The following is a 27,106-nucleotide window of genomic DNA, read 5'->3' as shown; positions in this document are numbered from 1 at the left end:
GCACTTTGGGGTGGGGTGGGATTTTTCAATGTGACGTGGAGGTCATGTTCTTCTTTGCCTGCACCTCTTCACCCGGTGTGTGTGTGTGTGTGTGTGTGTGTGTTTTGTTTCTTGTTTCTAGGGCAGAATGAGGTGGCAGCTGAGGTATCAGACCTGCGATCGCCAGCTCCGTCCACCAGGCTGTGTGACCCACAGCCACCTGCTGGTGGGTGGTGGTGGTGCGGGGTGAGAGATCAGGGCCGGCGGGGGCAGGTTTACTCAGAGTGACGGGGGTTTCAGCTTGCAGCGGTGACGCACTGTGAGCTCACTCCCTGATCCTGAGCCAGCTCAGTGTTTATGTCCAATTACACACACACACACTCACAGAGAGAGAGAGAGAGAGAGAGAGAGAGAGAGAGAGAGAGCAGAGGGAGAAGAGTGGGGGTAATCCTCACTTTGCTGGCTTTTGCGGTTTCCATCCTCCCTCTCGGGCGTGTTAATTGCACCCGCCGCTCCGGGCCTCTGCAGCTGATGACGCCCGTCTTCAACTAATTTCGTTGCACGCCCGACCACCGAAGCCGGTAAGTCCCGTACGCGTGTTTCTCGAGCAGGAAAGAGGCACAGAGGTGCTGCCGAAGCCGGTGGCTACGTTTTTCTCACACTTGCCTGAGGCTTCTGACGCCACGAAGCCGGCACCGCTGGCGTGCCGCTTCTTACGCACGGTGACGGCGTGACTGTTGTTTGTTTCACAGGCAGCCTGATCCAACGGGGGGATCACCCCTGGGGGGGGTTCACGGGAAGCATTTGGGGACTTAAAAATGTCAGTAGTTCAGCCGATTCATTAGCGCTCAGATGTTTTGTGCTTGGAGCCTGTGTGCTGAGCTCTGTGGCCATGTGACGGCGTCCATCTTCCTCCTCCTCATCTCCTCTCAGCTGTGGTTCTGAGTTTACCTTCTTGGTTGTACTCCAACTTCGGCATAGTGTCATGGATCGACAGGATGCTCTGCTGTGTGATGAACCTCCAACGCGAACAATGGAGCGCTCACATGGGACTGTCGTCTATTGTCTGAATCCCTCCGGGCTCCTTTCAGTGAGAGGCTTCTGACTTCTCTGTCACATCCACGCCGCTGACCGCCACGTTTACCAGTTACTGCAGCACAACTCATGGTCACCATCAGCAATGAGTTGGCCGTTGTCTGTCTGTTAGCAAAATATCCCTTGAAACACTGGATGAATTCTTACGAAGCTTTCAGAAAGCAACCATTGCGTATACTTCTCCAGCTGATTGCAGTTTGGAGTCAATCCAATTCGAGATGACTGCCATAGCCAACTGACCCTCGAAAACGCAGAAACGGCTTTTACTCTGTCTGCTTTGCAAACACCGAGCTAAAAGTCGGTGTGGTCGTAGCTGAGAGTCATTCCCAACACATACTGGGTGGGACATGATGATGTGGCAAATAACGTAGGACGATCTTAGTCTGAAACTCCGGCGTGAGAGGCGATGGGTGATATGCATTCCTTCAAGAAATGCTAGGCCTTTAATTCTGATTACGTCATGGCGCTGTCCGAACATCCATCCATCAGTTTATTGTGAACGATTTAAATGAACAATCCTTTAACATAAAAATGTCAAACCGCACAGCTGGACACCTCATGGGTTGGGGGGTGATCCCTACTGATTTCAGGTTCATGGGTTCAAAGGCCAAGGTCACAGGTGAACCCTTTTTCTGTGCTCCAACTCCAGACATGTATTCAGGATTGATGTGTGAGGGAACTTGTGGTTTAGATTTTGATTACCTGGGTGTATTTTGTGTCGCTGGTGTCACTCTTCTTCACACCATCACGACCCAAGGAAGGGGGGCGGGGACATGTGGAAGTTGAGCGCGAAGGTGTTTCTTGGTTCAGTTCGGAAAGCACGGTCCTCCGTTGTCCTCTTGGAAACGAGAGCAGGAGGTTTTATCTGCTTCACCGACTTGAACGTCTCTCCAGCCGTCAGCGGGACCAGTTTGTTGGAGCCCCTGGATGGAGTTTTCTGCTCAAATTCGGCCAACGCCACGAGAACAGCGCCACAGTGTCAGAGCAGTCTTAGAACGAAGAAGCATTGAGCGTTTTTTGGTTATTTAAATAAAATAAAATAAAATGAGAGTACAAACCCATGTCAGAAGCCTGGTGCAGAAGTGAAACAGATTTTTGGATGTAGGAGTATTTGGCGGGAAAGTTGCTGTCGACTGCTCATATTATTCTACGTTCAAATCCACGGCCAAGATTTTCACTCTGCTCTGTGTGGATTTAAAGCTGTAGTTCAGATCTTTAAACACCTCACCTGCTGTGTAGCTCAGACTCTGTTCATTTCGACCAGACAGACAAGCTAACGGCTAGTCCCCGTTTCGAATGAGAACAGAGGGGATTGCCACGTCCGCCGTTATTTCTATGCGCAGCTTCAGGCTGAGCATGTGCGAGGGCGCATGGAAGTCAAAGGCTTAATCCGAGCTCCGATTAAGCCGCCAATCCTGGCATCTGTCTGCCCGGTCATTCCAGCCGGCACGGTCGGGAACTTTGCCCAGCGTTCCTCCTCTCTGCCCCTGCCACAGCCGCCCGACCGACTGACCGCCTTTTCTTTCCAATGTCAGCCAGAAAACACTCGTGCCAAAGTCCTCCCATGGTGCTGCCCGGCCACAGATCCTTATCCAAGCTGGCTCAGCAAGTCCACCCAGACGGGAGGAGGGCTGTAGATAATTACAGCTGCTGGCCCCAAGCGCGCACACGAGCTCACCTCCTGACACCCTCACATGCACTTCCTTTAAACACGCAAGGAATTGTGTTGTATGTCGTTGAAATCGCCATTTTCTTTTTTCCATTTGCGTTCTTCTCCCAGGAAGGAGGATTGGGTGGTTAATGATGTTTACTCATCCCGTTCACTCCAAGTAAGCGGAGGTTTGCTTTAGTCTCTGCCTTTTAAAAAGACTCATTTCCCAGATGCCTCAGCTCTTTTGTACCTGAGGTTTGTCACAGACACGGCTTCTGCGGTGTCACATGTTTACCCCAAGCGATTCTCTTCCTATCGGATGTTTTTTTGTTTCTTCTTTCAGGCTGATTCACGCAGAGGAAAGAGGAGTCAGTACTCATCTCAGGCTTGAATACATCATACATCAAACATGATACTTCTAAAGCAGTCTTTTTCTTAAATTTACTCTTCCTGCAACACTTCCATGTTGACTCGTTGGGCAGGCCTTCATCTGGGAGGCTGCTGTGTATTTAATGTTTTCTTCTGCTTGTTTTTGCCATTCAGGAAAATCCTTTTTCTTTTGAAAGAGAGACTATAAAAGAGCTTAAACTGTTTTGTTTTAATTGAAGGAGTTACAGCTATCTCCTTTACCGCCCCTCTGGAACTACATCCTTCGAATTTAACGTTAAAAAAGGCTGTTTCATCTTTTTAAGCTATAAGTTTTTTCGTTTGTAAAGGTGTTTTGTTCCTGTTGAAACTGGCAAAAAGTGGCCACATTCTGGTTTTATAACCACAACTCCTTTGTGGAAAAGCAGAAACTACTTGACCTTTCCTCCCCGTCGCACAATCCTAAAAAAAAAAAAAAAAAAAGAAAAAAGAAATCAAATAAACAGGCGGCCGGTTCTAGTCCGAACAGAGCGACTCTAAAAGCAACTCCCTGAACTCAGCAGTGAGCGGTCTCTGGCTCTTAGCTGCCAGAGTGGGTCACTCGCTTTTTAACAAGGACCAAGTCAGTGATGGAGCAAGTGGTGTGTGTGTGTGTGTGTTTGTGTATCTTATTTTGGAAAGGATCCATGCAGTCGTGTTTAACGGAGAAGCTGAGTAATACTGTCTAGCCTATAATACGGAACACCGAACCGCTCATCTGCAGCTCGCGTTTCTACGTTTATAGTCACCGAATCAAAGTCGAGATCTGCAAAAATACGATGACTGAAGCAGTGTGTAGGAGCTCAGAAACTCTGCTCCTCTGCCAGTCGATCAGCTTTCAATTCGCAGAACTGTCCTGGTCCAAGTCGTGGGGCAGATCAGGCAGTAATAAAGATCTAAATTGTAATGGCTGAGTGGGTCAGAAGAGCAAGTTTTATTGCTTGTTGCTGCCGTGTGGCGATCAGTGCCCAGACAAAGCAGTCCAGTAGAGCAGTGGTTCCCAAACCTTTTAGCTACTGACCCACAAAACCATGGTAGCTGGCTTGTGGCCCCATCTTTGACCAGTTCAGATATGCAAACTTTGCTATTATCCCTGTTAATTATCCCTTTCCCGTTTGCGCACCGTTTAAACTTTTACCATTTTGATTTTTTAATGAAACTCCCAGAAGGTAGTCACTAGATGTACCTCAGCTTTCAGAATCGGCCCATTTCAAGATGGCTGCCACAGATAAGCAACCCTAGCAAACACCCAAAACGACTGTAACTCCAACAGTTTTACAGATATTGAGCTAAAATGGTGGCAGTAGCTAAAAGGTTGCTGCAACACATACTCCAAGCAAAAAACGATCACGGATCACGTGACCTCTTTGTTTAAAACTTTGTCATGCATTCCTTCAAGGAGTGGTATTTTCATTTATTATCCTCTCTCTGCTGCTGGGTTTTAACCCCACGTCTCCTTGTTGTATTCCTATATTGTTATAAAAGCTCTCGAGCCGATAGGAGTGGCAGTAAAAGTCTTGTTTTCTTCATCTGACATCAGCCTTTTAAGCTGATTTCTCCAGTGACTCAAACTGTAATTAACCCAATCTTTCATATTTGTTCTACAAATAGAAGTCGCACGTTGTAAGTGTTGTTTTCACGCTGATCGCATGTTTCCGCGCGTGTAAGTGGGAATTATTCTCCAATGTGTATGCCCGTTCTGACACAGTATGAGTGAATCATTATGTGCAGCATAAGGCCTTCTGCTAATGATGGTGGTGGTGTGAAGGAAAACAGCGAGCTCTGGAAAACAGCAACTGTTACAAACAACTCTGATTGTTCTCTTAGTATCTGGTGGGGTTTCCTATAGGACCTTGTCGTAAGAGCAATAAAAATAATAATCTTTTTTTTTCAATTTAGGCAGAAATATTTGACATCAGTATTGCATTAAAGGGTGTAATTGAGGTTTTAGCTCAAGTTCGCATAGATTTAGGCAACAAAAATGCTTCATTAAGTTTAGTAAAAGCTGATTGTTGGAAAATGAAAACTTTTGTTGAGCGATACTATTGTTTAATGTTGCAATAAACCCGCATTTTTCTCACTCCTCACCTTAACTTCTGTCGTCTCTGTCATCCAAACCAGGTGTGAACCTTTAAGGCCAGCGAGAGTCCATTTGATTGATCAAAAACATATGGTATTTGATTTAAAATAGCCTTGATCTATTGCAGTCCTTTGCGATATTGATAATGCGATGAAGATATATCGTGCAGCCCTAATTTTGCATGTTGGTTTTCGACTTCCAGTGAACGGCGTCGATTTTCTAACGGACACATGCCAAGAAAACCTCTCTATGGCATCATTTTTCTTTTTTTAAACATGGTTTATTAGGACTTGAAGGTGGCTGTAGAAAGTGGAGAAACTACACGTACGTTCAATAACTTAGTCTCTTTTTCTTCTCCTCGTCCCTTCGGTCGATTTACAGTATCTCGTCTCGTCCTAATTATTGATGTCTGACACAAGAGAAGGCCGATAAGTTGGTCCCGGCGCACGGTCGCACGGGGAAACGTGGCGACGGAGAGGAGAACCGACAGCAACAGGGAGACACTGGGCCAAAATGACACCTGCCAAGTTATCAGACATGCTTCCCATAATGAGACATTGTCTCAGCACTAACGTACAAAGTGTTGGCGTAAATCGGCCTTTCACTTGCCAATAATGGGCACCTCCATGAAGTCAAACAGAGGGTATGGTTCTCCCACTCACGTCGTTCTCATACATGTGCATATTATCTCCTTGTCCACCAAATGTCTGATAAAAAAGGAGGTATAATTACCTTAAACCTTTTTTTTTGGCCACCTCAGCTCCTTTCCATTGTATTTCGCACTTTGGCCCGTAAGATAATGCTCACGTGCATCACAAGGAGGTGTTCCCCAAGGCTGTGATATAGTGTGTGACCTTAACAGGTTTATTGCCAGGATTAGGAGTAGTACTTATGTCATGAGACTGAGGAAACTCCATCTCACTTTTGGAAAAGGTGGGCACCAGTCTACCTTCTTGTACGTGAGATAACTTGTCTGTCTGTTAGCAAAATACCTCATGAGCATGACAGATTTTAGAGAACATCTCAAAAAGTAATCAATGGATGAACATCTAAAACTAATAAAACTTTAGAGACAGCCTGACCCAAGATGGCTGCCACAGATAATCAGTGGTAGTAAACACAAAGCAGTTGTATTTCAATCAGCTTTACAGAAATTGAGCTAAAACTTGGTGTGGTAGTTGCTGAGGGTCATCCCCACTGCATATATGCTAAAAGACTGATAGTTAGTAGATAGTTAAAATCTTTGGTATGCAAGCTAATAGTTGATATATATTTTCTCAAGAAATGCTAGTTTTCATTCGTGGTAATATTAAACTAGAAAAACAGTTATCTCAGAGGATCAGTTTTAGTACATTTGCTGTAAAATTAGGTGTTCCCAAATAGAAAAAAACTCAAATTTGGTCAATTGCGGACATTTCAACAATGGCCTAGATCACTTTAAAGCCTTTTGTGAGAAACATGGTTTTAGTGCAAGCATGTTGTTTGTGAACAATATATCTCTGCAATCACAGAAAGTCAAAAATGTGTCTCTATTCTCTTCCATGTACATTGTTTTTTTTGTTTTTTTTTTGACCAACGAGCGGGAACATGAAATCTAAACCGCCACTAAGATTAGTGACACAAGCTTTTTGTGAAGCCAAATAAAGCTGCAAGATTGCAAGCTGTAAGATTAAATAGTTATTTATTTTGATAATGATTGAATTATTTCAGCAATTCACAAGTGGTCACAAGTCTGGACTGGTCCAAAAATATTCTGTTGCATACAGAAAATGTTTCAGTTTAGTATGCTGGAAGAACACGTTCCCGTTAGCAACCACGGCTAAAATTAGCGGCACATGCAGTGCACTTGACAAAACTGAATCCTCAGTGGATAATAGTGTAATAAACAACTTGTAAGACAAATTCAACTAAAAGATTGACAACCTGGTTAGTTAAGGATGAACAGGTTGATTTTGTTGTACTTTTGTTTAGCTAGCTGATTTACTAGCGTTAGCAAGTGTAAGCCAGTGTTAGCTAGCATTCAGTTATCCTCACGCAACAGTTTTTAAGGAGCGTTCTTTGCCTCTAACGTTATATCCATGTGATGTTTATTTCCACAACATAGGCATGATAAATTTTGTCAAAATCCTATCTATAAAATGTAATTAAAACCAGCTTTTTTTCAAGCTAAGTGATAACTTACTTTACTTTACTTTATTCAACAGACTCGTAGTCCACAAAAAGCACAACACACAACACATACAAAAACAGAAAAAAAAAAAAAAAGAATTAATAAAATCTTATAAGAGACTTGCATACCAATGTTTCCATAGAGCTGACTGATATCTTAGCGCACTCACAGAGGGATGCGAAAACATTAAAATAAGACTGTTCATGGAGCTTCACAAACGACACATAAACTTGTATATCAAATTTCTCATGAGTGCCTGAAACGTTCTGACATGTGCATTACAAAACATTTCACTTGCACTGCTAGACCTGGGTTTCTTAAGCAAAATTCTCAGGGAGTCATTATAAGCAACTTTAAGCTTCTGCATGCTAGCTTTTTTAAATTTACACCATAAAGGAGCTGCATACAAGGATGTACAATAAGCTTTAAACAGACTTATTTTTACGTCATCAGTGCACATGTGAAACTTCCTCCCCAGAATGTTTGCCTGGGCGTACAACATGCGACACTGCCGATAAATATCATCATCGTCACAGAGCTGGTCTGTGATGTAGTGACCCAGATATTTAGTTTTAGAACAAACATTTAACTTTTGCCTTGACAGAAAAAAATTAGGGAAACAGAGTTGTTTGTCTGCTTTAGTCCTACATATTAGCACAACAGTTTTCTTAGCATTATACTGCACATCATATCTCAACCCATAATCAGAGCAGATATTCAGTAGCTGCTGAAAACAAGCACTGCTTTCTTTCTTCGATATGCTCTTGCTGCCTCTTTCAGGCACATAAATACAGAAATCCGTTCCCAACTTGGCTTTAAAACCAAATTGATTATCTGTTGTACTAATAAACTTACTGAGATGATCAAGTAAGATTTTTTCAAACACTTTAGATATCACACTTGCTAAAGCTATAGGTCTGTAGTTATTAAGGCTACCAACCTTGCTAGTTTTATCCTTAATTACCGGCACAAGGGTGATAGATAATAAGGAGTCAGGCAACTGTCCATGAATCATAAACCAAGAGAAACACATTGCAAGCAGCACAGCCACTTTTTGGCTAGCATATTTCAGATGTTCTGCTGAAATGTTATCAGAACCCGTTGCCTTATTCTCACACAAGTACGCTATAGCCTGCTGGACTTCACTAGGGGTTATTATAACCACATCACTCTTGGCAATATTTCCCAGTCCATAAGGTTCACTTTTTACACAGTTAAATAAAGCAGAATAATGCTGTCTCCATAGCTCTGCTATATTATCAGCCCCAGATACGCCCTCTATGGTACTGGGGAGTAATGCAGCAGACCTGTTTAAAGCTCGGACATCATTCCAGAAGCCAACGGCATTATTACAAAGCAGTTTTTCAGCCATGGAATCTGCTCTCATGTTCTGCTCACATTTGGAAATGTATCGAATGGCATATTTAAACTTTGTACTAGTTAATTTTTTATAATCTAGAAGAATTCCATCTCTTGGTCTACCTGCTTCTACCCGCATCTTATATGCCTGTTTAGCTTCTGCATGGTATCCTGACACATGTTTATTCCAACCTGGCCTTATGTTATTAGTCTTTCTGTATGTAGAGTACGGTCTTGAAGCCTCATTCAAAGCACCCACAATGCCATCATACATAGTATGAAGATCTATACAGTGGGAAATATCACTGCAATTAACATCTGAGCACATAATAGATTGAAGAGGAAGATTTATTTTACTTAAAAGAAGATCAGTTTTCATCTGATATACTAATAGATCATCTTTAGAGAGTCTGGACCATTGGAATTTAACTGTGGGGGCACTGTTTACCCCCTGTATAAACTCTGGAAGACTTTTAATGTCCAGCGTCATTAAAAATGGTACATGATCTGACATAGAATACTCATATAAGACTTCAATAGATTTTACAACAGCATAGGTATCAGCAGAGCTAATGCAATGGTCAAGCCATGACGTTGTATGCCAAGCTTCACTTATATAGGTATAGCTATCTGCAGGTAGCAGGAGCTGGCTGGACAATATGAAACTGTTATCATCACAAAACTGATGCATATGTTTAGCAAATGAGGAATATTCATCAGATATATCTGCATTCATACACATAATCTACTACATACACAGAGGTAAGATAATGGTCATCAATGAAAGAGTTCAAGAAAGCAAGTCTATTCAAATAAATGTCTTCATTCTGGGGACACTCGTATGGTGTGTAGACATGATTAATAACAAATTCTTTGTTTTCAACTTTTAAATGTACAGCAATGCACCAGTCAACACCAGTTCTGATGACATTAAGAACTGGATCCAGCTTTTTGTGCCATAGAATGGCTACTCCTCCTGCGATGCGTCCTCTCACTATGCCCATAGAAAGATCCACAGTAGATTCACCAGCTCCACAGAAACAGTCATTAATACAGTTCAAACTTCCCAAATCCTGTTTCGATAAGAAGGTTTCTTGCAAACAAAGGATATCACATTTTTGCAACAGTCTATCCACAACCGTGCTTTATCTCCAGCTGTATTACCGACACGCAGTCCCCGGCAATTGTAAGAAATAACACGCATTAAGTAGTCTATGAAGAATTCACTGCAGCCATTCCATCCAGCCCTTTGGCATCACCGGAGATAGTCACCCCAGACCCTTTAGATGTTGTAGGTTTATTCCGTGGCTCATAGTAACGGCGCACAACCGAACCCTCTGGCCACAGCTCTGGGTTGTACATTTCTGCAACGTTCTCACACTCCACACTGACTTTAAAAGAACTATATCTGGTGTTCCCAGTGACAATACGCCGGCACTGAACATCGCGTCCAAGTTTTCCTTTAAGATAGTTCATTAGTGTCTCATCATCAAGATCTGGAATAAATCTAGTTGCAAAAACAGTTACAAGCTTCGTTTTTACCACTTTTATGGTGCTTTGAGCACCAGTACCGATAATAGGTGCTGGTCTTTTACGCTCAGGTTTAGCTTTTTTTTTTAATGGAGCTGGATGGCTCTCGGTTCTCAAACGCCGCCCTTGTTTGATAAGAAACAGTAATAACATAAAATCCTAGTCATACTAACAGAAGTCCTTATACATCTGTTGTATTTCAGCCATATTAAAAGTAAGCACATTTCATATTTTATGAAATACAATTAGCCAAAATCTTCCTGATTTATGTGGTACTACAGTACATACCCAAAAAAGACTCCTTCACTTTAAATGAAAACATTTTGTTTGACTGAAAGCAAAGTCTTGAAGAAGTTAATCAACAAATGTCCTATCATTTGTTGTGTTTATCACCGTTTTTCTACTTTTTTATGGTCTATGAATTAAAACACCTGTCGGCAGTCCCGAAATATCTCTTTTGTGTCTTTGCAGCAACAAATAAAATAATGTCTCATGTCTGACCAGAGCTGTCTGGACAGCTCATTGTTTGGAGGCCGATAACGTGGCGGCTTGGCCCATGATCTCTGGTTCTGCTCGGTCACCTCAGACTCAAAGGCCAGGAGTTCCACTCATTCTTGTGTTTCCTCTCTTGTGGTTCCTTCCTTCCTTCACAGCTTCATCCAGGAGGATTTCTCAGCTCAGCTACAACATGACATCAAGAAGCCAGAAAAAGCTCCCGAGCGCATTTAGCCGTCTTTGCCTCCAAAACCGCCATGGCGTGAAATAATGAGGATGTTTTCGTCACGACCAGCCTGTCACAGCTTTATTATTGCTATCTTTAGCTCCCCTGGACAAAACAAAAAAACTTGATTTGTCATCTGACGTTGTTGTGACTTGTTATTTGGATTCGCTGAACACTGCAGGAGGTATTAGGTAATTGCTGTTTTACAAAGTTTACGGAAAGTCACCACGCTCCTTTCTGTTTCCTTCTACGTGTTTTGGGGATCTTAATCCTGTTTTGCTGTTTTTGTCGCATCACTCAGAAGCAATCCAGGTGTCTGTTGGCGTCTTTGCTGTGTTTGCCGAGTGTTTTGAGAGGCGGTAATGTCCTCCTGTTACATCCTGCTTTTTCCACCTCTCGCTTACTGTTTTGTATTCCTTTCTTCTTCATCTTGTCCCAAACCAGACATCCGCGTGACGGCGGCCTCCAAACCGTTGCACATCAGGCGTGAGGGTCGTCGAAGCTGGGTCCAAGGGTTCAGAGAGGTCAGACGCTGTTATAACAAGCAGACAAAGGACTTAAACCTCTGGGATTATTTAAACTCTGTGTTGAAAAGGCAAACCCCTCTCAGTGGTGTTTAAATAGACCATCCAGCCACAACTATAACCATGTAACATCAATGGTTCTCTTGCTGTTAGACAATTTTTGACAGCTTCTAATAAGATCAGTATTTTGCACAGGAAGTGTTTGAATTTCACCAATATTTGAAACCAAACCAATAGGTTTGCAAACCCATTTTTATTCCTTCAGTGGTGCGAGTTGTGTTGCCTGATTACAGGCGAAGTTGAGACGCATTGATCTTTCAGAGGTTGCCTTCAGACTGTATTTTGGTAGATGGTGGAAATAAGAAATGCAGGTACACGGGAGAGAGCAGATAGATGAATCCATCTAGGAACCTTTACTTAACAGCTAAATGGAAATGGTCTGAACTAGCCATTCAAGAACCGGAGAGACAGCTGAGGCAAAAGAACCGGCATTCCCATCACTAACTAGGACTGTAAAATCACTAAACCTGATGGCAAAACCCACTAAAGAACAAAACAACAAGGATCTGACCAAGGAGCAACTGAAAACCCAGGAATAAAAATATATACTCCTGGAGATGATGATTTAATGTGTTTGGGGTCTTCTGATTGGAACTGAAACCAGGCATGGCAGCAAAAACAGGAAGTGAACTTAAGCAAAAGTCCAAAGGGAACTGTGCCATCAAAAAATAAAAACCAAACATGAATACAGGAAAGATGAAAATTCAAGAAGCCATGCGCTCTAACAAACCCCCTATAGAGCTGTGGTCTGCATCAGACAGGGTTCACCAGGACCAGATGGGCTCCTGACCCCACTTTCCCTTTCGTTGTTGAGCTCGGGCTGTTAGCGGGGTCAGCAGCCGATCCCTTCACCAAATATTACCACAACACAGACACTGAAACTCAACTTGTCAGATGTGTGACCGGCTTCGATGGGGAAAACCAAGCCTGTCAGCGTCTGGGAGAGGCAACGAGCTGACGGCTACGTTTGGTTTTCGACGTGAAGCCAACGAACGTTAAAGGGCACCTTAGCTTGTGTGCTCTGGAGGCTCTAATGTTGGAACGTTGTTTCATTTCTTTACAGCCGCATAATCAAGAGGGTACGGCCCAAACCTGTGAAGCTTTAGTAATGTTCTGAGCTTTGAACGGGATTTTGTGATGGCTGAAGGAACGCAGGAGAGATCAGGTGCCACGTCTATCAGTTTTGTTGTTATGAATTGTTTTTTTTGGGGGGGAACCTCTGACTTTTGGGTCGTAAACACATTCACAGACATCGCAGGGTTTTCCGTCCCCTGACTTCAGATGGACCATTGAATCCACAGTAGGTGGTCAACCTGCTGGGCATATTTTCCAGCTTAAAGTGACATTGCTCATTTTTTTTTGAGCTCGTGGTCTCACTTTAAACTAAAAAAAAAACAGTCAGAAGTCACAAATTCATTACACGGTAAACAGGTTTTTTTTGCCACTTTGCTGAAATGTAAACATACTTGTTCCAGTGCACCTTCGGAGGGCAAGCAAGTTGTGTGCAGAAAAGTAGACGCTCCTCAACCCCTGTAACTCTGTCCAGTTTATCACTCGACACGTTCCAAAAGCAAAAAGCTTGTGGTCGTAGGTCCAGTTTTACTGGAATCTGTTGATTCTTTTTCTCCCTGTTTTTAATCTGCATGAAGGTGAATGTTACCAAATGCAGATGTCTGTGCCTGGCTTGTTATTAGCCTTGTTCTTTGGTCTGTATGACATTTTAACAAATGCTTCTATATATATATATATATTTCTCTATTTGTATGTGCTAGTATCAGCCCAACGCTTCAGCAGCGTCACTCCCTGCATGGCCCCAATGGCCGTGTGTATTTTTTCAGTCTGTCTTCTCAGGCTGGACTGGCATCTTTTGCTCTATTTTTTTCTTCTCCCCAACCTAGTGGTTTCTCTGAACTCACTTTATCTGCTGCTTCACCTCCTAGAATTACGCGCCAGAAGTGTGTCATTGCCATCAGGGCCTCGCCTCCCAAACTGGAAACATAAACTCGTTACAACTTTATTTCTTTTCTTCTCTTTTCTGCTTGTGAAAGCTTGTTGCTGTTGGATGGAGGCTGTGGATGGTATTCAGGATGTAGAAGTGTGTGTGTGTTTTAGCCACATGGACAACAATTATTCAGCAAACCTAATATGATGATGACATGGTCATACAGTCAGTGTTCACAGAAGGGGCGTGTCCTGAGGGTGTCAGGGGTGTGTCCGTGGTCACAGTGACAGTATAAGACTCCGGCAGGTACTTCGGGTTTCCCATTCAGCCTCTCTAACGAGTACAAAAACTGAGACTTGACTCCATCTTTGGGTAGATCTGTTCAGACTTCAGGGTTTCTGTTTCCAAGCCGGCTCTTCTTCGTTTTTTTACCTCGCCGTTGGTCATTTTTCCTCAGTTTCATCCTGCGGCTGAGCTGTATCGAGCGTGTCCGGTAGAGGGTTGGAAAACAAAACAAAACAAAAACGAGCGTGTTTGAGCTCAGCCCCGATCCAGACGTCCAGCATCCTTGCTCGAGTTGCCACAGCAACTGCGTCCGTCAGCTGCAGGTCTGGGGTGAGTACGCTGCTCAGGCTTTTAGGTTTATTTTTTACCACTTTGGCACCTTTCCTCTGCGTTTTCTTCCCCTTTTTTGTGTTTTTCTAGCTCGATCTGCCCAAATTCTTCTTCTTGTTTTATCAATAATCTGATCACTCTGCAATACTTCCTTCACAAAAAATAAAAAATTAAATTAAAAAAAGTGCAGCTAAAACAAACAAACATTCTTAACTTCTTCTGACTTATATCTACTGGTCAATACAGGAGTTTCTGATTATTATTGTTATTTTTTTAATAAGAACCCAGTCTAAAAACTTTAGAAATCTGCCGTTCACGTCTGTAATTTAAAAAGTCAAATCTTCACCACTAACCACCTGCTGCTCGGCGTCAGTCCGAGGTCCGCCCTCCGTGCTGCTTCGGCACGCCGTCCTGTAATTGTGGCCGCTTAAGGAAAAGCGCTGAGCAGAAGCACTTCCTGCTGCGAACCTTCTCTTCTGACAGGGCCCTGAACGCAGCACGACTCCCCCAACCTCAGAGTCTGCACTGTCAGTCTTGGAGAAACACTTTCCTTCTTCCATTTGGCGAGCCCAACACACCCCTAGGTTCGAAGAAGAAGCCTCGAAGTTGATATGTTAGGCACTCTTTAGGAGAGGGTTTTCCATGTCCTGTTAGACCAAATCTTCAACTTTAGGGTCAAAGAAACCGTCAGGATGGGTCTGATGCAACTGAAACGTACAGGTGAACCCCGGGCAGAAGCATCCCTAAATGAAGACAGGAAGGATGCTGTTTCAGACCATTTTAAGCAGCCAGTTTTATCAAACTCAGCTCTGTTTTTCTGTAGCAGAGTACGGCCATCTGTGACGTGTGGATTTTAAAATAAAACAGTGTTGATTATTTGTCGGGTTTTCTGACTTGCATTAAGGCCTGGAAATATTCCTCCTGGGATTCCAAGAAAATCATCACGTGTCAGTAAATGAATGTGCTGCTTGATGAATCACTGTGTGTGTTTGTTTGTGTGTGGGTGCGTGTTTGTGTTTGTGTGTGTGTGTGTTTGCAGACCAAATATAGCCACAGAAAATGCCTGCTTCATTCACAGGTGTACATAAAAAGCTCCTGATTCATGATAAATGGTATTTACGGTGTTTTTGCCTCCCTCTTGTCAGAGTCACTGAGCTCTTGATTAGGTACAAAATGACTCAGGTGTTTTTTTTTTGTGTGTGTGAGCTTGCTTTAAAAAAAAAAAGCATTCTCGTGTGCTGTACAGGTGTGTGGGTGTGTGTGTGTGTGGGGGGGGGGCAGCAGAGATATAAAGTCAGATTTGCTGGACTGCGGCTTGTCCTGCCTAATTTATTCTGTTTCTTACAAGAAAACATTAGTTTTCAATGTTTAGGGGTTGCAGATGGGGTTCTTGTGAACGGTTAATATCTTACCTGTTATAGATAGTTAGGGTTAGGGTTAACCTCAGAAAAAAAAGAGTCTAATTCTGATTGGAATAACAAGTTCAGCTAAGTCTTAGCTCGTCAATCTGGTAAGAAATATTTCTCCAATCTGTTGTAGAGTTTATCTACAACAGGTAAGATGTTAGTTGTCCAGTTCCTGAAGGCTTGAACTTGGTGCAGGCAGGTGATGAACCCTTCTTCCCGCTCTGCTTCTCCCCCCGCAGGTCATATGCACAAAGACGAACACGTTGAAGAAAATGAGGAACCGCCTTTGCTGCTCAGCTCTCGTCCTCCTTGCGGTAAACACACACACACACACACACGTGCCGGCTCGTACGCAGGTGGCAGCGGCGCCTCGGCTGACTCATGCTTGTGTGTCATCTTCCAGGTGTTTGTCGGCGGCGGCAGGACAGCAGCGGTGCAGTGCCGGTGGGGGGACGGGTGCGAGTGTCCCCAGTGCCCCGCGGGCCAGGAGCCGTCCAAGGTGAGACAGGGAACCTCAGACCGAGCGCTTAACGAGAACCTTTCTGTTTCTCAGGTCGCCTTGGTGTCCAATCCTGGTCCTCGAGGGCCACTATCGTTTTACTTGTTCCTCTGCTCCAACACACCTGATTTGAATTAATGGGTGATTAACAGGCTTCTGCAGAACTTGAAGAGGTAATTTAACCACTGAATCAGGTGTGTTGGAGCAGAGAAACAAGTAAAACATGCAGGATAGTGGCCCTTGAGGACCAGGATTGGACACCCCTGTTTTAGATGTTTCTCTGCTTTGCCACACCTGATCTGAATGACTGAGTGATTAACAGGCTTCTGGAGAAATTGAAGACCTGCTGAAGAGCAGGGAAACAACTAAAACATGCAGGACAGCGGCCCTCCAAGACCAGGGTTGGACACCACTGCATTAAAGCCTCCAAGCTTTCGTTTCGAGTTTCTAAATGGCCACCTACTCCTCTCCTCTCCTGACATTAGCACACTTGTTTGAGCGTGTCTCTTTACCCCCACTGGTCGACCTCAAGTTTCTGAATTCCTGCTGATGCAATAAAACCATCACTAACTACTCGTAACCATTGCAGGAAAGCACATGAAGCTCTCCAGGTAGTCTTTTTTTAGTCTCAGTGGTTTTTCTCTCTCTCTCTCTGCAGCCTTGTGGGCAGATCCAGAGTCCGGCTGAGGAGGTGCGGTGTCAGTCCTGTCCGCCCGGAAGCTTTTCCGATGCGCTCGGCCCCGAGCTCTGCCACCCGCACGCATCCTGCCGGGTCCTCGGCAGAGCGGTGGCGGCCCCCGGCACGGCGAGCTCGGACTCCGTCTGCGGCGGCTGTCTGCCCGGGTAAGAAAGGGGCCACTCCGCCGGCTGCTCCGTCCGAGTGCTTAACGACACCGACGGTTTGATCCCGTTGGACGTTTCCTGAGCAGCGCAGCTTCTCCAAGCTTTGCCCAGAATTTCTGCACGTTTTCACTCCCATTTTGGACATGAAACAAGTCTTTTGCTCCATGCCTCTAATTATGCTCTCTTCTGTCTTTTTGTTGGTAGGTTACGTTTCCAAGTCAAAGAACAAACTTCCACCCAAAGGTCCTGTGTGAAAAGTAAGCTTCTCTCCAAGATCATTCCTTGTATTTTGTATCTTTTTTCCCCCCTCGCTGCTGAACCAATAATGTGCCCATGTTTGTGTGTTGGTTTGTCTCTTACTGTTAGCAAAATTTCTCATAGACCTGGACAGATTTACTTGAATCTAATCGTTGGATTGACACCTACGACTCAATAACGTTTAAGGTCAGCTTGATCCAAGATGGACGCCACAAGCTAACCAACCTTAGGAAGCCCTAATATGGCTTTAAACCCGTCCATTTTAAAGACGTTGAGCTAAATCTTGGCGTGGTGGTCGCTGAGACGTGTTCACACCACATGCTCTGAGCGCTACACATTCTGCAGTGTTTTTACTCTAACCATTGGAAACAACACTGTCTGTCTGTTAGCGAAATATCTCATGAACCACTGAACACATCCTAATGAAACGCTCAGAGCGTAATCACTGGATGCGCCATCGCAACTGATTAACGTTTAAAAGTCCCCCCGATTTAAGATGGCCGCCACAGCTGATCGACACGCCCCAACACCAAATGGCTGCATGTCAGTCCGTCGTACAGATGTTGAGCTCAGTGTGGTAGTGGCTGAGCGTCCTCCCCAACACGTACTCACATTACACAACATCTTTCCCTAAAACATGAGCGTCCGCTGCTACAGTCCAAACTCTCAATGTGTTTCCCTGAGCCTTTACTCAAATTCCCTCTTCCACTTCTTCTTCTTTTTTGTCGTCATTTAAGCAGATCTGCATGTCAGAGCCGTCCGCACGGTAGACGCGGGCCCGCCGGGCGGCGCGGGGGGGCCGGTCAACAGCACGGTGGTGCGCAGCGCCGAGGACAAGGGCGCCGAGTACGCCGTCTTCGCCCTGGTGCCCGTCTTCTGCATCATGGGCCTGATGGGCATCCTCATCTGCAACATCCTGAAGAAGAAGGGCTACAACTGCACCGCAGAGAAGGACGGAGGCGACGAGGAGAGCGCCATGCCTCAGAAGGAAGGTGAGGGGGACGGGGACGGGGATGGGGGACGAGGTAACCCACAGGCTATAGGATGAACCCCTTGTACCTCCTGAGCCACCGCCGGCCCAGTTTCTACATCATTAAAAGATTGTTTGGGGCTTAATGTGACTCGAATAACAACGTCTTGCATATTTTGACACCTTTAGTGAAGCAAACTTTAGGAACCAAGCAGCAGAACAACGAATCTCTGAATCACCGCCACTCCCGTGGTTCTCAAAAGTAGAGTTCCTTTTGAAAAAGCCTCTGAAGGACCTTTCAGCCTTCAGACCTGAGCCCTAGGCGCTCTGGACTCTGAAAACTGTTCGTTTCAGGCATTCGTTCTCCGTGTTCCATACCTGTCCGGTTCTCCGGCTCAGGGAGACGCACCGATGTTCTTCGGAGCGAGTAAGCCCCACACTGAAGCCAGGCGACGTCAGGGCAGAGCTCCTCTGATCCGACAGACGGACATTTTACGGCGAACCGCAAACATCCCAAAAGACGGCTCTCTTTTTTTCGAACGGCCCAGGGACAGGGAGACGGTTGGCGCCGACAGATTTAAAGGCTAATCTGACCTTTTCGTCCCTCACCAGATGGTGTGAGCTTACAGAAAAGTCGCGTCAGGAAGAATTAGGAGCGCAGCTGTGAGCTCAACAGGTCCCGTCAAAAAAAAAAAAAAAAAACTAAACTCCAGAAGTAATCCTCGGACGTGCGTCTACAACTGATTGACTTTTGGAGTCAACTCAATTCAAGATGGCTGCCAGAGCTAAATGACCTTAGAAAACACAAAAATGGCCGCAACTCAGTCAGTTTTATCAATATTGAACTAAAATTTAGTGTGGTAGTAGCTGAGAGTTAGCCTCAACACATGTCCTGAGAGCTAACAGATTGCACAATATCTTTAAGTAAAATTTGGAATTAACTGTTGGACTCAACCCTACTCGTCTGTTAGCAAAATTTCTTGTGGATTACTGGACAAAACTTACTGAAACTCTCAGAGAATGACCGTTGGATGCCCATCTACAACTGATTAATTTTTAGAGTTTACCCCATTTAAGATGGCCGCCACAGCTAATCAGCCTTGTCAAACACAAAAATAACTATAAGTCAGTCAGTTTTAAAGCTATTGAGCTAAAATGTAGCGTGGTAGTAGTGGAGACTGATCCCCATCACCTACTCTGAGTGCTAACAGATTGCACAAATACTTTGTTTAAAAGTTTGACACGTAAGGCGGCTGGCGACATTCACTCGAGGAATGCTTCTTTTATTGGGAATAAATTAGGAGGAAGGACATAATGTGACTGTGGCGAGTTCACTGACTTCATCTCAGAGCACCTCCTTTATTCTCCTCTTCTTCCCTCCATGGATGCAGATTTCTGGCTTTCTAAAATCCCCTTCCCAACACACACACACACACACACACACACCTGAACACAACACCGCCTGTCCGTCTCTCCTTTCTCAGACAGATCAATTATGAAACGGGCTCCTCCGCCCGCCGTTCCAGTCTTCGGTGTCAGTCGCCTACACCTGTAACACTGTAACTGTAACAGCGTTAGGCTTAAAAAACACCCCAAAAACCATTCATTGGGACTTTTGATTTATTTTAAGAAGATGTAAACAGCGTTTAAATACGGACGAAATATCATGTTCTTCGCTCAAACAATGCAATTTTATTTATAAAGCACTTTTAAAAAAACAACGCTGTCAGCCAAAGCGCTGTACACTGATAAAAGACCGAAGTAAAATACTAAAATTCAAGTTCCAGCAAGCATAAAAACCATGAAATCAATTAAAACAGTAAAAAAAAAAAAAAAATGAACAGGTAAAACAATAAAAGCCAACATCTCAAACGGAGTTAAAAGCCAGATAGATGCTGTGGGGCGAGACCACAAAGACATTTAAAAACAAACAAAAGAACTTTCAAATCAACCCGAAACTAACATGAAACCAGCGTAGTGACGCTACAACTGGAGAGACGTGCTCTTGGGTTTTTGTCTTTTGGTACCAGTTAAAAGACGGGCAGCAGCTGGAGTCCATTAAGTGACGACAAAAAGCGCACTGCTGTCATCTAAACGAGTCGTGACGAAAAGCGAGGATTCAAATCTCAGATCGACGTTGTGAAAAAACGCTTTGACTGTGGCCGGTTGTCTCAAGCGATGAAAGCTGGACTTGGTCACGGATTTAATCTGCGCAGAAACTTTACAGTCCTTGTCCAGTCCCACACCCAGAGTCCGATGATGCGTTTAAGGACCCAGGTCAGCATGGACTTTGGAAGCATCACTCAGTAATGTTAAATGTGAAAAAAAATCAGCGACATCTTTGCTTTCATTTCTGCAATACATTCCAGGAGGTAATTCACGGAGTACAGCTTCTCCTGTTTTAAGGGTGCCTAAATTTGACTGTTATCAGCATATGAATTAAAGGCAAAACCATATTTCCGGAGAATCTGTCCAAAAGGAAGTAAATAAAGGGGGAAAAGGAGGAGGGCCAAGTATAGAGCCCTGAGGTACTCCACATGTGAAAGGTGCTGCAGAGGACTCGTGTCTTCCTTCTCCTTCTGCTCTGCTGAGTCCTGAGATTAAAGGGACAGAAGCGAGGTGTCAGACAGCCAGAAAGAAAAGTCCGCTGCAGCGCGGGGGGAGAGCGAGATCATGAGGTGGCAGCGGGGGGGTTTTACTGCGGCATGGGAAAACCTTCTCTGTCCTTCCCCATTACTGCTCGCTGTCACTCAGCCTTCTCGTCCTGACTGAGGTAATAAAGGTTAGAGAGGAACTTCTCTCATTTCAGCACTTTGGGGAACACCCCCCCCCCACCCCTCCACCCCCCGGAGGATAAATTACAGCAACCTGTCAGTCCAGGGGGAGGTTGGTAATGGGCTGGATGCCGGAGGGACAGATGTGTGAGTCTCCGGGTGCAGGGTGGGAGGTGAAGAGAAGCGGCAGCAGCAGCAGCAGCAGTAGTAGCTGTAGCAGCCACACAATGAGCTGATGGAAGGAGGAGAAAGAGAGCCGCTCTGTGAGTCTGTTATCCTCCCATAGCAACAGCCACTGTGGAGACGGAGCTATTGTTACAACCCAACGAGGGCCGGCGCTGCTGACAGTCCATGCAGCTGCACCCGCAGACACACACACACACACACACACACACACACACACACACACACACACACACTGTAATACACACACACAGCGGGTCTGTCACGTCACTGTGAATCACACACTGAAAGGAGAAGAACTGCTGAGTGGACAATATATCACACAACCCAAATTCTGAAAAAGTTAGGACTTTGTGTAGATAAAAACAGAATGCGGTGATTCTGCAAACCTCAAACTCATATCTTATCTACAGTGGAGTGCAGCAAACATATCGGATGTTTTAATCTAAGAACTTGCGTCACTTTGCTGGCAGCAGCACGTCCCTCGTCTTTCACCAGCAGTCTCTAAATGTGTAAGAACTGAGGAGAGCAGCTGCTGGAGGTTTTGGAGGAGAATCTCGTCCCATTCTGGTCTGATGAAGGATTCTAGCCGTTCAGCAGTCCTGGGTCATCTTTGCTGGATTTATTTTTTTCTCTGATGCATCAAAGTATATTGCTGTAAAATCTGTGTATACATTACTGCATTAATGGTGCCTTTCAAGATGTGTAAGCTGTCCTTTCCATAGGGACTAATGCACTCCCATACCATCAGAGAGGCAGGCTTCTGAACGGTGCAGTGAGAACAGGCTGAATGGTCCCTCTTCTCTTTAGTACAGAGTCACCTGTGGTTTCCAAACAGACCACGGAACAGTTCTCCACTTTTCCTCGGTCCATTTCAAATGAGCTTCGGTCCAGAGAAGATGGCCGCTTTTCTGAAAGGTGTTCACATCTAACTTTTTTCTTTCCCTGATAGAGCTTTACGCAGCATTAATGGATGGAATGGAGAACTGTGTTCTGTGGCCAGGTTCCTGAGTCCACGAGGAACAGAATCAGAGCCGTTTTAAACGCAGTAGTCCCCCTGAGGGCCCGAAGATCACGGGTCCTCTGTGCAGAGAGTTCTCCGTGGTTTTTGGAAATCTTTTGCTGATATTGTGAACTGTAGTTGGCGGGATTTTCAAACCCTTCCCAATGTTTCTGTTGGGGAACGTTATTTTGAGATAATTTCAGATGCAGTTATTTTAGATTATCGGCCGTAAAAACAAAATGCTGAATCAGTGGGCCTTGTCTTTAAAACTGCGCACTCTTTCTGCTCTAGAGTCTGAAACGTACGGCGCTGACATAAGAAACGGTTTAAGACGGAAACGATGTCCTCTTATATGGCTAATATTGTAACTTTTTGTCTTTTTTATCTCCCTGCAGGTAACAGCTGTCCCTACATTTCTGATGATCTGAACGAAGACACCATCAGTGTTCTGGTCCGCCTCATAACTGAGAAGAAAGGTAAAGCCCACGCCTACGTATGTATGTGCTGTAGCCTGTTAGTCCCTCTCCTTTTTTAAGTTCAGATTGATGTTTGTTGTGAAACCCATAAATGCAAAAAATAAAAAATAAACCAGAAAATCTCCAAAGAAACTTTGAGCTTCTCAAGAGAGCTTTGCAAAAATCTAAACTAACATTTTGTTGTCTGAACTGTATGAGAAGTGAAGAGGGAACCGAGATCAACGGAAATGTTAAAGCAGCTGCCAGTGGCTCATCCCGGTCGCCATGGTAACCACACCCCTGACTGTGTCGCTCCCTGGCTGCCGAGTTAATGAGAAACGCAGACCAAAAATAAGGCCCGAGCAAACGGCTGCTGTGTGAAAAACTAGAAGCCGTCTCTCAAAAATTCTTAAACCGTGAGCAGCTGAAGACCCCGATGGTCGAACATGCGAACTCTGATGTTTCTGCGATGTTTTACGTAGGAGGCACGAAAGGTTAAAGAGACCCTTCGCTTCCAGTCTTTAAAAGAACGTTTGGAGCTAAAAGCGCAGCTGAGTTCTGTTGAATCTCGAGTGTGTGCTCTCCGCTCGCTGGGGAGATTCGGGAGAAAGCTGTAGGTCCTACAGCAGCGAGAGACACGCTGTGTGAAAAAAGCCAAAGAAGTCCCCATGTTTCAAACAGGATGTGGGAGTAAGAAGGGTTTGTGCGACACCATCGACTGTTCGTTTAACGTTCTTTGGAGAAATCTGTAAAAACAAAAATCCTAAAAGTTAAACTGCGATTGTGTGAAGATGGTTGAAGATATCAAAATGCCAGTTCAGACGTATAAAGTCCAAGTTTCTGAGACTGGCCTGAACTTTGAATGATGTTCCTGCTGTGGAGTTTGCCTCAGCTGCAGGGCTGTACGCGGTCCGGTGACGCTTTGAGAAAACTGATTATTCAAACCTGCTGAACCTCAAACCTTGTCCCGTCTTCTTGTGTGCGTTCCAGAGAATGCCGCAGCGCTGGAGGAACTGCTGGTCGAGTACGAGAGCAAGCAGACGAGCAAGGGATCGTCGATGAAGTATGCCACGCACCAGAAACTCTTACACGCCCACTGAGCTCTGATTCCATCCTAAAATCCGAGGCGCCGGTTTACAAAAAAAAGGCAAATGAAAGCGAGAGCAAACTTTAATCCGCTGCTTCTTGTTCTCGCTTTTTTAAAGTTAAATTTTAGAGAAGATTGAGCACAAATGGAACCACCTTTTTTAAAAAGCCGTCGGCTGCGTTTCCTGACTTGACGTGGGGAGCAGTTTGACGCTTGGCGGTGGCCGAGGCGTCCCGCGCCGTCCAAGACATCTGTCGAGTCACCAGCTTTAAAGCCCCCGTCCGCCTCCCAGTTGGCGGTTGGGTATTTTTGGGTCGTAACTTGTGGCTTTAAAAGGATTCCAGTTTAATGGGCGGGATCGTTAACGCGCCGCACCACGGTCTAAAAGCCATGGCGCTCCTGCTTTTGTTTAAGTAGCTCAGAAAATTAAACCAAACGTTAATAAAGACAGGAAGCAGTAATGATTCCTAAATCATTTGAAAACCCTGTCGCTAATTAACACGAAGCACAAACTGAACACGAGACTTGGTTAAACAATCAGAATGGGCTACAGCTTCACTCCTCAGGCTGTTTGATTCCAACTAACCACGTGTGGACGACACAAATGTAGAATATTATTGTCAGGATTTGACCAAAACTGCTCAAACGCTCCCATTTTTCATCACACTTTGAGTTGCCTTGTGCTGAAAAGTGCTATATAAATAAATGTACCTACCTACACAAGATGATCTTAGTTTAAAATCTGACATGAAAGGCGGCGGGCGATATGTGTTCCCATGAGGAATGCCGAGCCTTTAATTAGATATAAAATTTCAAATACCTAATGTTTTATCAGTAATACTTCATGTAAAATATAGAAACTGTTGAACAAAAACACTTCAGCCAAGTTTGGCCACTCGGGAGACAGATGACAGTCGGACCTCCTTCATTTCAGATTTCATCTCGCTCAGGCAATAGCGGGAGGTGCTGCTGGGCACACATACACACACACAGGTCCGAGAACATTCTGACACACATATACACACACATTTGTTTCTGAAAACCTTTCAAACGTGTGTGTGTGTGTGTGTGTGTGTGGTTATCTGAGGCCCCCACAACCAGCCAGCGTGGCAGACGACACACAGTTCCATTCTGGTTTTGTGTGTTTTTTTTTTCTTCTTTACAACTCACTGTAACAATGAAAACATTTAAACTTTCACAAACACAGCTTCAGGTTTCAGTTCGAACTCTTTCACATCTGCACATTTAAACGGAATAAGAGCAGAGTTAAAATAATTTTTAAAAAAATCGTGCCACTTATTTTTTTCCTCAATATAATCACGGAGTCGTCGTGGGCGTCTCGAAACCTTCTCGGTCTGGTTTCCATCAATTCTCGGGCTCCTGAGCTGGTTTGTGGGAGCTCTTCTCATGCCAGGAAACATCAGAGGCCCGACTGAAAGTCCAGGTGTAAAAACCGCACCGATGATAAAGAACAAATACTAAAATCTGCTCCTTTTCCTGTTAAAAACCGTAAACGTGGGGACAACTGCTAAGGTAGGTACAATGTGGGCGATGAGGTAATGTGCGCGACCTGGAATACAGCTTTGCGAGTCGTGCACCTGAAAACCCTCCGTGACTTTCAAGCCACTCGGTCACAAACGCCCAGAATTCATTGGGGAGACATGGAGACAAATGAGACAAACAACCATTCACGCTCACACTCACACCCAGGGACAATTTCAGACTTATTTAGACTTAAACAATTATGTAAAATTTAAAAAGCCTCGTCTCATCCTTTGCACTTCGTCCCCCTCCAGGTTTCCGATGCTGTCTCCGCTGTCCACCTTCCGCTCCCTCCCCAGGCTTTGCCCCCACCACTCCCACCTCCACACCATCTCGGGCCTCTCCGGTCTGGCCCCCAGGCACGGGTACTGCTGCTCTCGGTGCGCTCAGAGGAAATGGCCCGCTGTGCTCATCCCTCCCCTGGATTCCCTCAAGGACCCACTGAAGCCGCCCCAGAGCCTGCTTCTGCCCTCCTTGGACGCTGCCAGCGACCCGCTGAGGGACCCCCTCCTGGGCGGAGACAAACATCGTCCACCGTCCGCCGTGCCAAAGACTGCGGAGGATGGCGGGGACGGGAGAGCAGAGAAGGATGGAGAGATGAGGGTGCTGTCTGTCGGGAGGTGAGGCCAATTTAATGTTGTTAAGAGGAGTAAATAGTTATTTAATTAACAGAATAAAAGATAATAGAATAATCATTGATAAGAGAACTGTCTCTCAACAAAGATTCTAGGATCGTTCTCTGAAAATGTCAACTTTTCATGGTCACAAAGTACCTGATCTTTGGTCAAATTTAGTTTTTTTTTTAAGTATTTATATGACTTTCAGTTCAAAGTTTCTGTGGATCAAGATCTTTTTTAAAAAAGTCATGTTTTCTTAAATCAGGAGCATACAATCTCAGTTAACATTTCATTATTTATTCATAATCCAGCAGCTTTTAGAATCAGCTTCACCGCTTTAAGCAGCTGTAAAAAATATTAAATCAGCTGCATTCATGTCATTTATAAAATAATATATTTATCAATCTGGCACCTTGTGGCAATTTTTATACGAATATAGTTAAAATGCAGTTTTTGTCTGTTTGTTTTTGTCTTTTCTGGGTTTTTTGGGGGGGGGGGTTCCGGCAGGAATAAACCAAATGATAAATAATAAATGTTACCTGTTGCTCGGGTATATCTTGTTCTTAATTCAAAGGTTTCAAGTGGCTCACATACCTGAAAACAAACCGGGCGCCGTGGAAACCAGGACCTCGTCCCAGGAGAAGAGGACCTCTCTGTTCGCTGGGAAAGCCTCCTCCTCCTCTTCATCGTCTGTTTTTAGGAGGTAGGATCAGAAAACACGCTCCTGTCCACTTTCGTTTTATATTTCCGCCTCCATAAAAGGTTTCGGCCGTCATTTTAACGTCATCATTTCTTTAGCTAGTGACGGCACCTTTGGCGTCTCATTCACATGTTGGGCTTTCGTCTTATTAGATGAAGAAGAAGAAGAAGGAAGACGCGGCGCAATGATGCTACCTCGTGGAAGAAGACCCCGTCCCCTCACGCCGCTGGCTGGAAGGGCAGGGATGGAGGTGCTCTCATATGATTGAAAACCCCTGACTTCCTCCTGCTGGGAGAAGTTTGTTTCTGCTTGTGTGACGACAAGAAAATAACCGTTGTCGCGTTAAAAAAAAAAAGATATCAAAGCTGCTTCGCTGTCCTGATCCAAACTGAAATGGCTTCAGAAGGAGCCCACGGGATCCACGCAGGATAGAAGTGATTTAAAGTTTTGTGATGAGCATTTATCAGTGGCACAAAAATGGGAAATTACTGATCGTTAACCAATCAGAATCCATCAGTAGTCCTGCCACTAAGAGGCAAATTGGGCAAAACATTAAAAAAAAAAAAAAGTCATTCAAAATCAGTTTTAGAGAAGGAAGGAGAGAGAAATAAATCACGTTTTTAGCAACAAAGTGCCTC

At 44.6% G+C, this 27,106-nt stretch overlaps 1 protein-coding gene across 4 annotated transcripts; it reads left to right on the top strand.

Annotated features, from left to right (window-relative positions):
• The first annotated feature begins 298 nt into the window (after positions 1-298).
• On the top strand, positions 299-27,050 carry relt (RELT TNF receptor). 4 transcript variants are annotated; one of them, XM_017430980.3, is made up of 11 exons: positions 299-560; positions 15,777-15,851; positions 15,941-16,036; positions 16,695-16,879; positions 17,084-17,136; positions 17,878-18,129; positions 22,463-22,543; positions 23,513-23,585; positions 25,406-25,771; positions 26,343-26,471; positions 26,621-27,050. In XM_017430980.3, the coding sequence occupies exons 2-11, from the start codon at positions 15,810-15,812 to the stop codon at positions 26,622-26,624; spliced, it is 1,281 nt and encodes a 426-aa protein (XP_017286469.1). In that variant the 5' UTR covers positions 299-560; positions 15,777-15,809; the 3' UTR covers positions 26,625-27,050. The 4 variants fall into 4 exon arrangements, with proteins under 4 accessions (XP_017286469.1, XP_024865072.1, XP_017286468.1 ...); XM_025009304.2 differs by having other exon boundaries at positions 17,875-18,129; XM_037973275.1 differs by lacking the exon at positions 299-560 and adding an exon at positions 13,836-14,131 and having other exon boundaries at positions 17,875-18,129.
• Positions 27,051-27,106: the final 56 nt, after the last annotated feature.

The sequence above is a fragment of the Kryptolebias marmoratus genome, linkage group LG2 (genome assembly GCF_001649575.2).
Source record: "Kryptolebias marmoratus isolate JLee-2015 linkage group LG2, ASM164957v2, whole genome shotgun sequence".
Classification (NCBI taxonomy): Eukaryota; Metazoa; Chordata; class Actinopteri; order Cyprinodontiformes; family Rivulidae; genus Kryptolebias; species Kryptolebias marmoratus.
This window is presented reverse-complemented; position numbering and strand designations above follow the sequence as displayed.

Excerpts from the sequence above, each read along its gene's own strand:
- relt (XM_025009304.2), top strand. The coding sequence starts at position 15,810 with ATGAGGAACCGCCTTTGCTGCTCAGCTCTCGTCCTCCTTGCG. Across the intron at positions 22,544-23,512 it reads CCTCATAACTGAGAAGAAAG|AGAATGCCGCAGCGCTGGAG; the intron begins GTAAAGCCCACG and ends TGTGCGTTCCAG. Across the intron at positions 23,586-25,405 it reads AGCAAGGGATCGTCGATGAA|GTTTCCGATGCTGTCTCCGC; the intron begins GTATGCCACGCA and ends GTCCCCCTCCAG.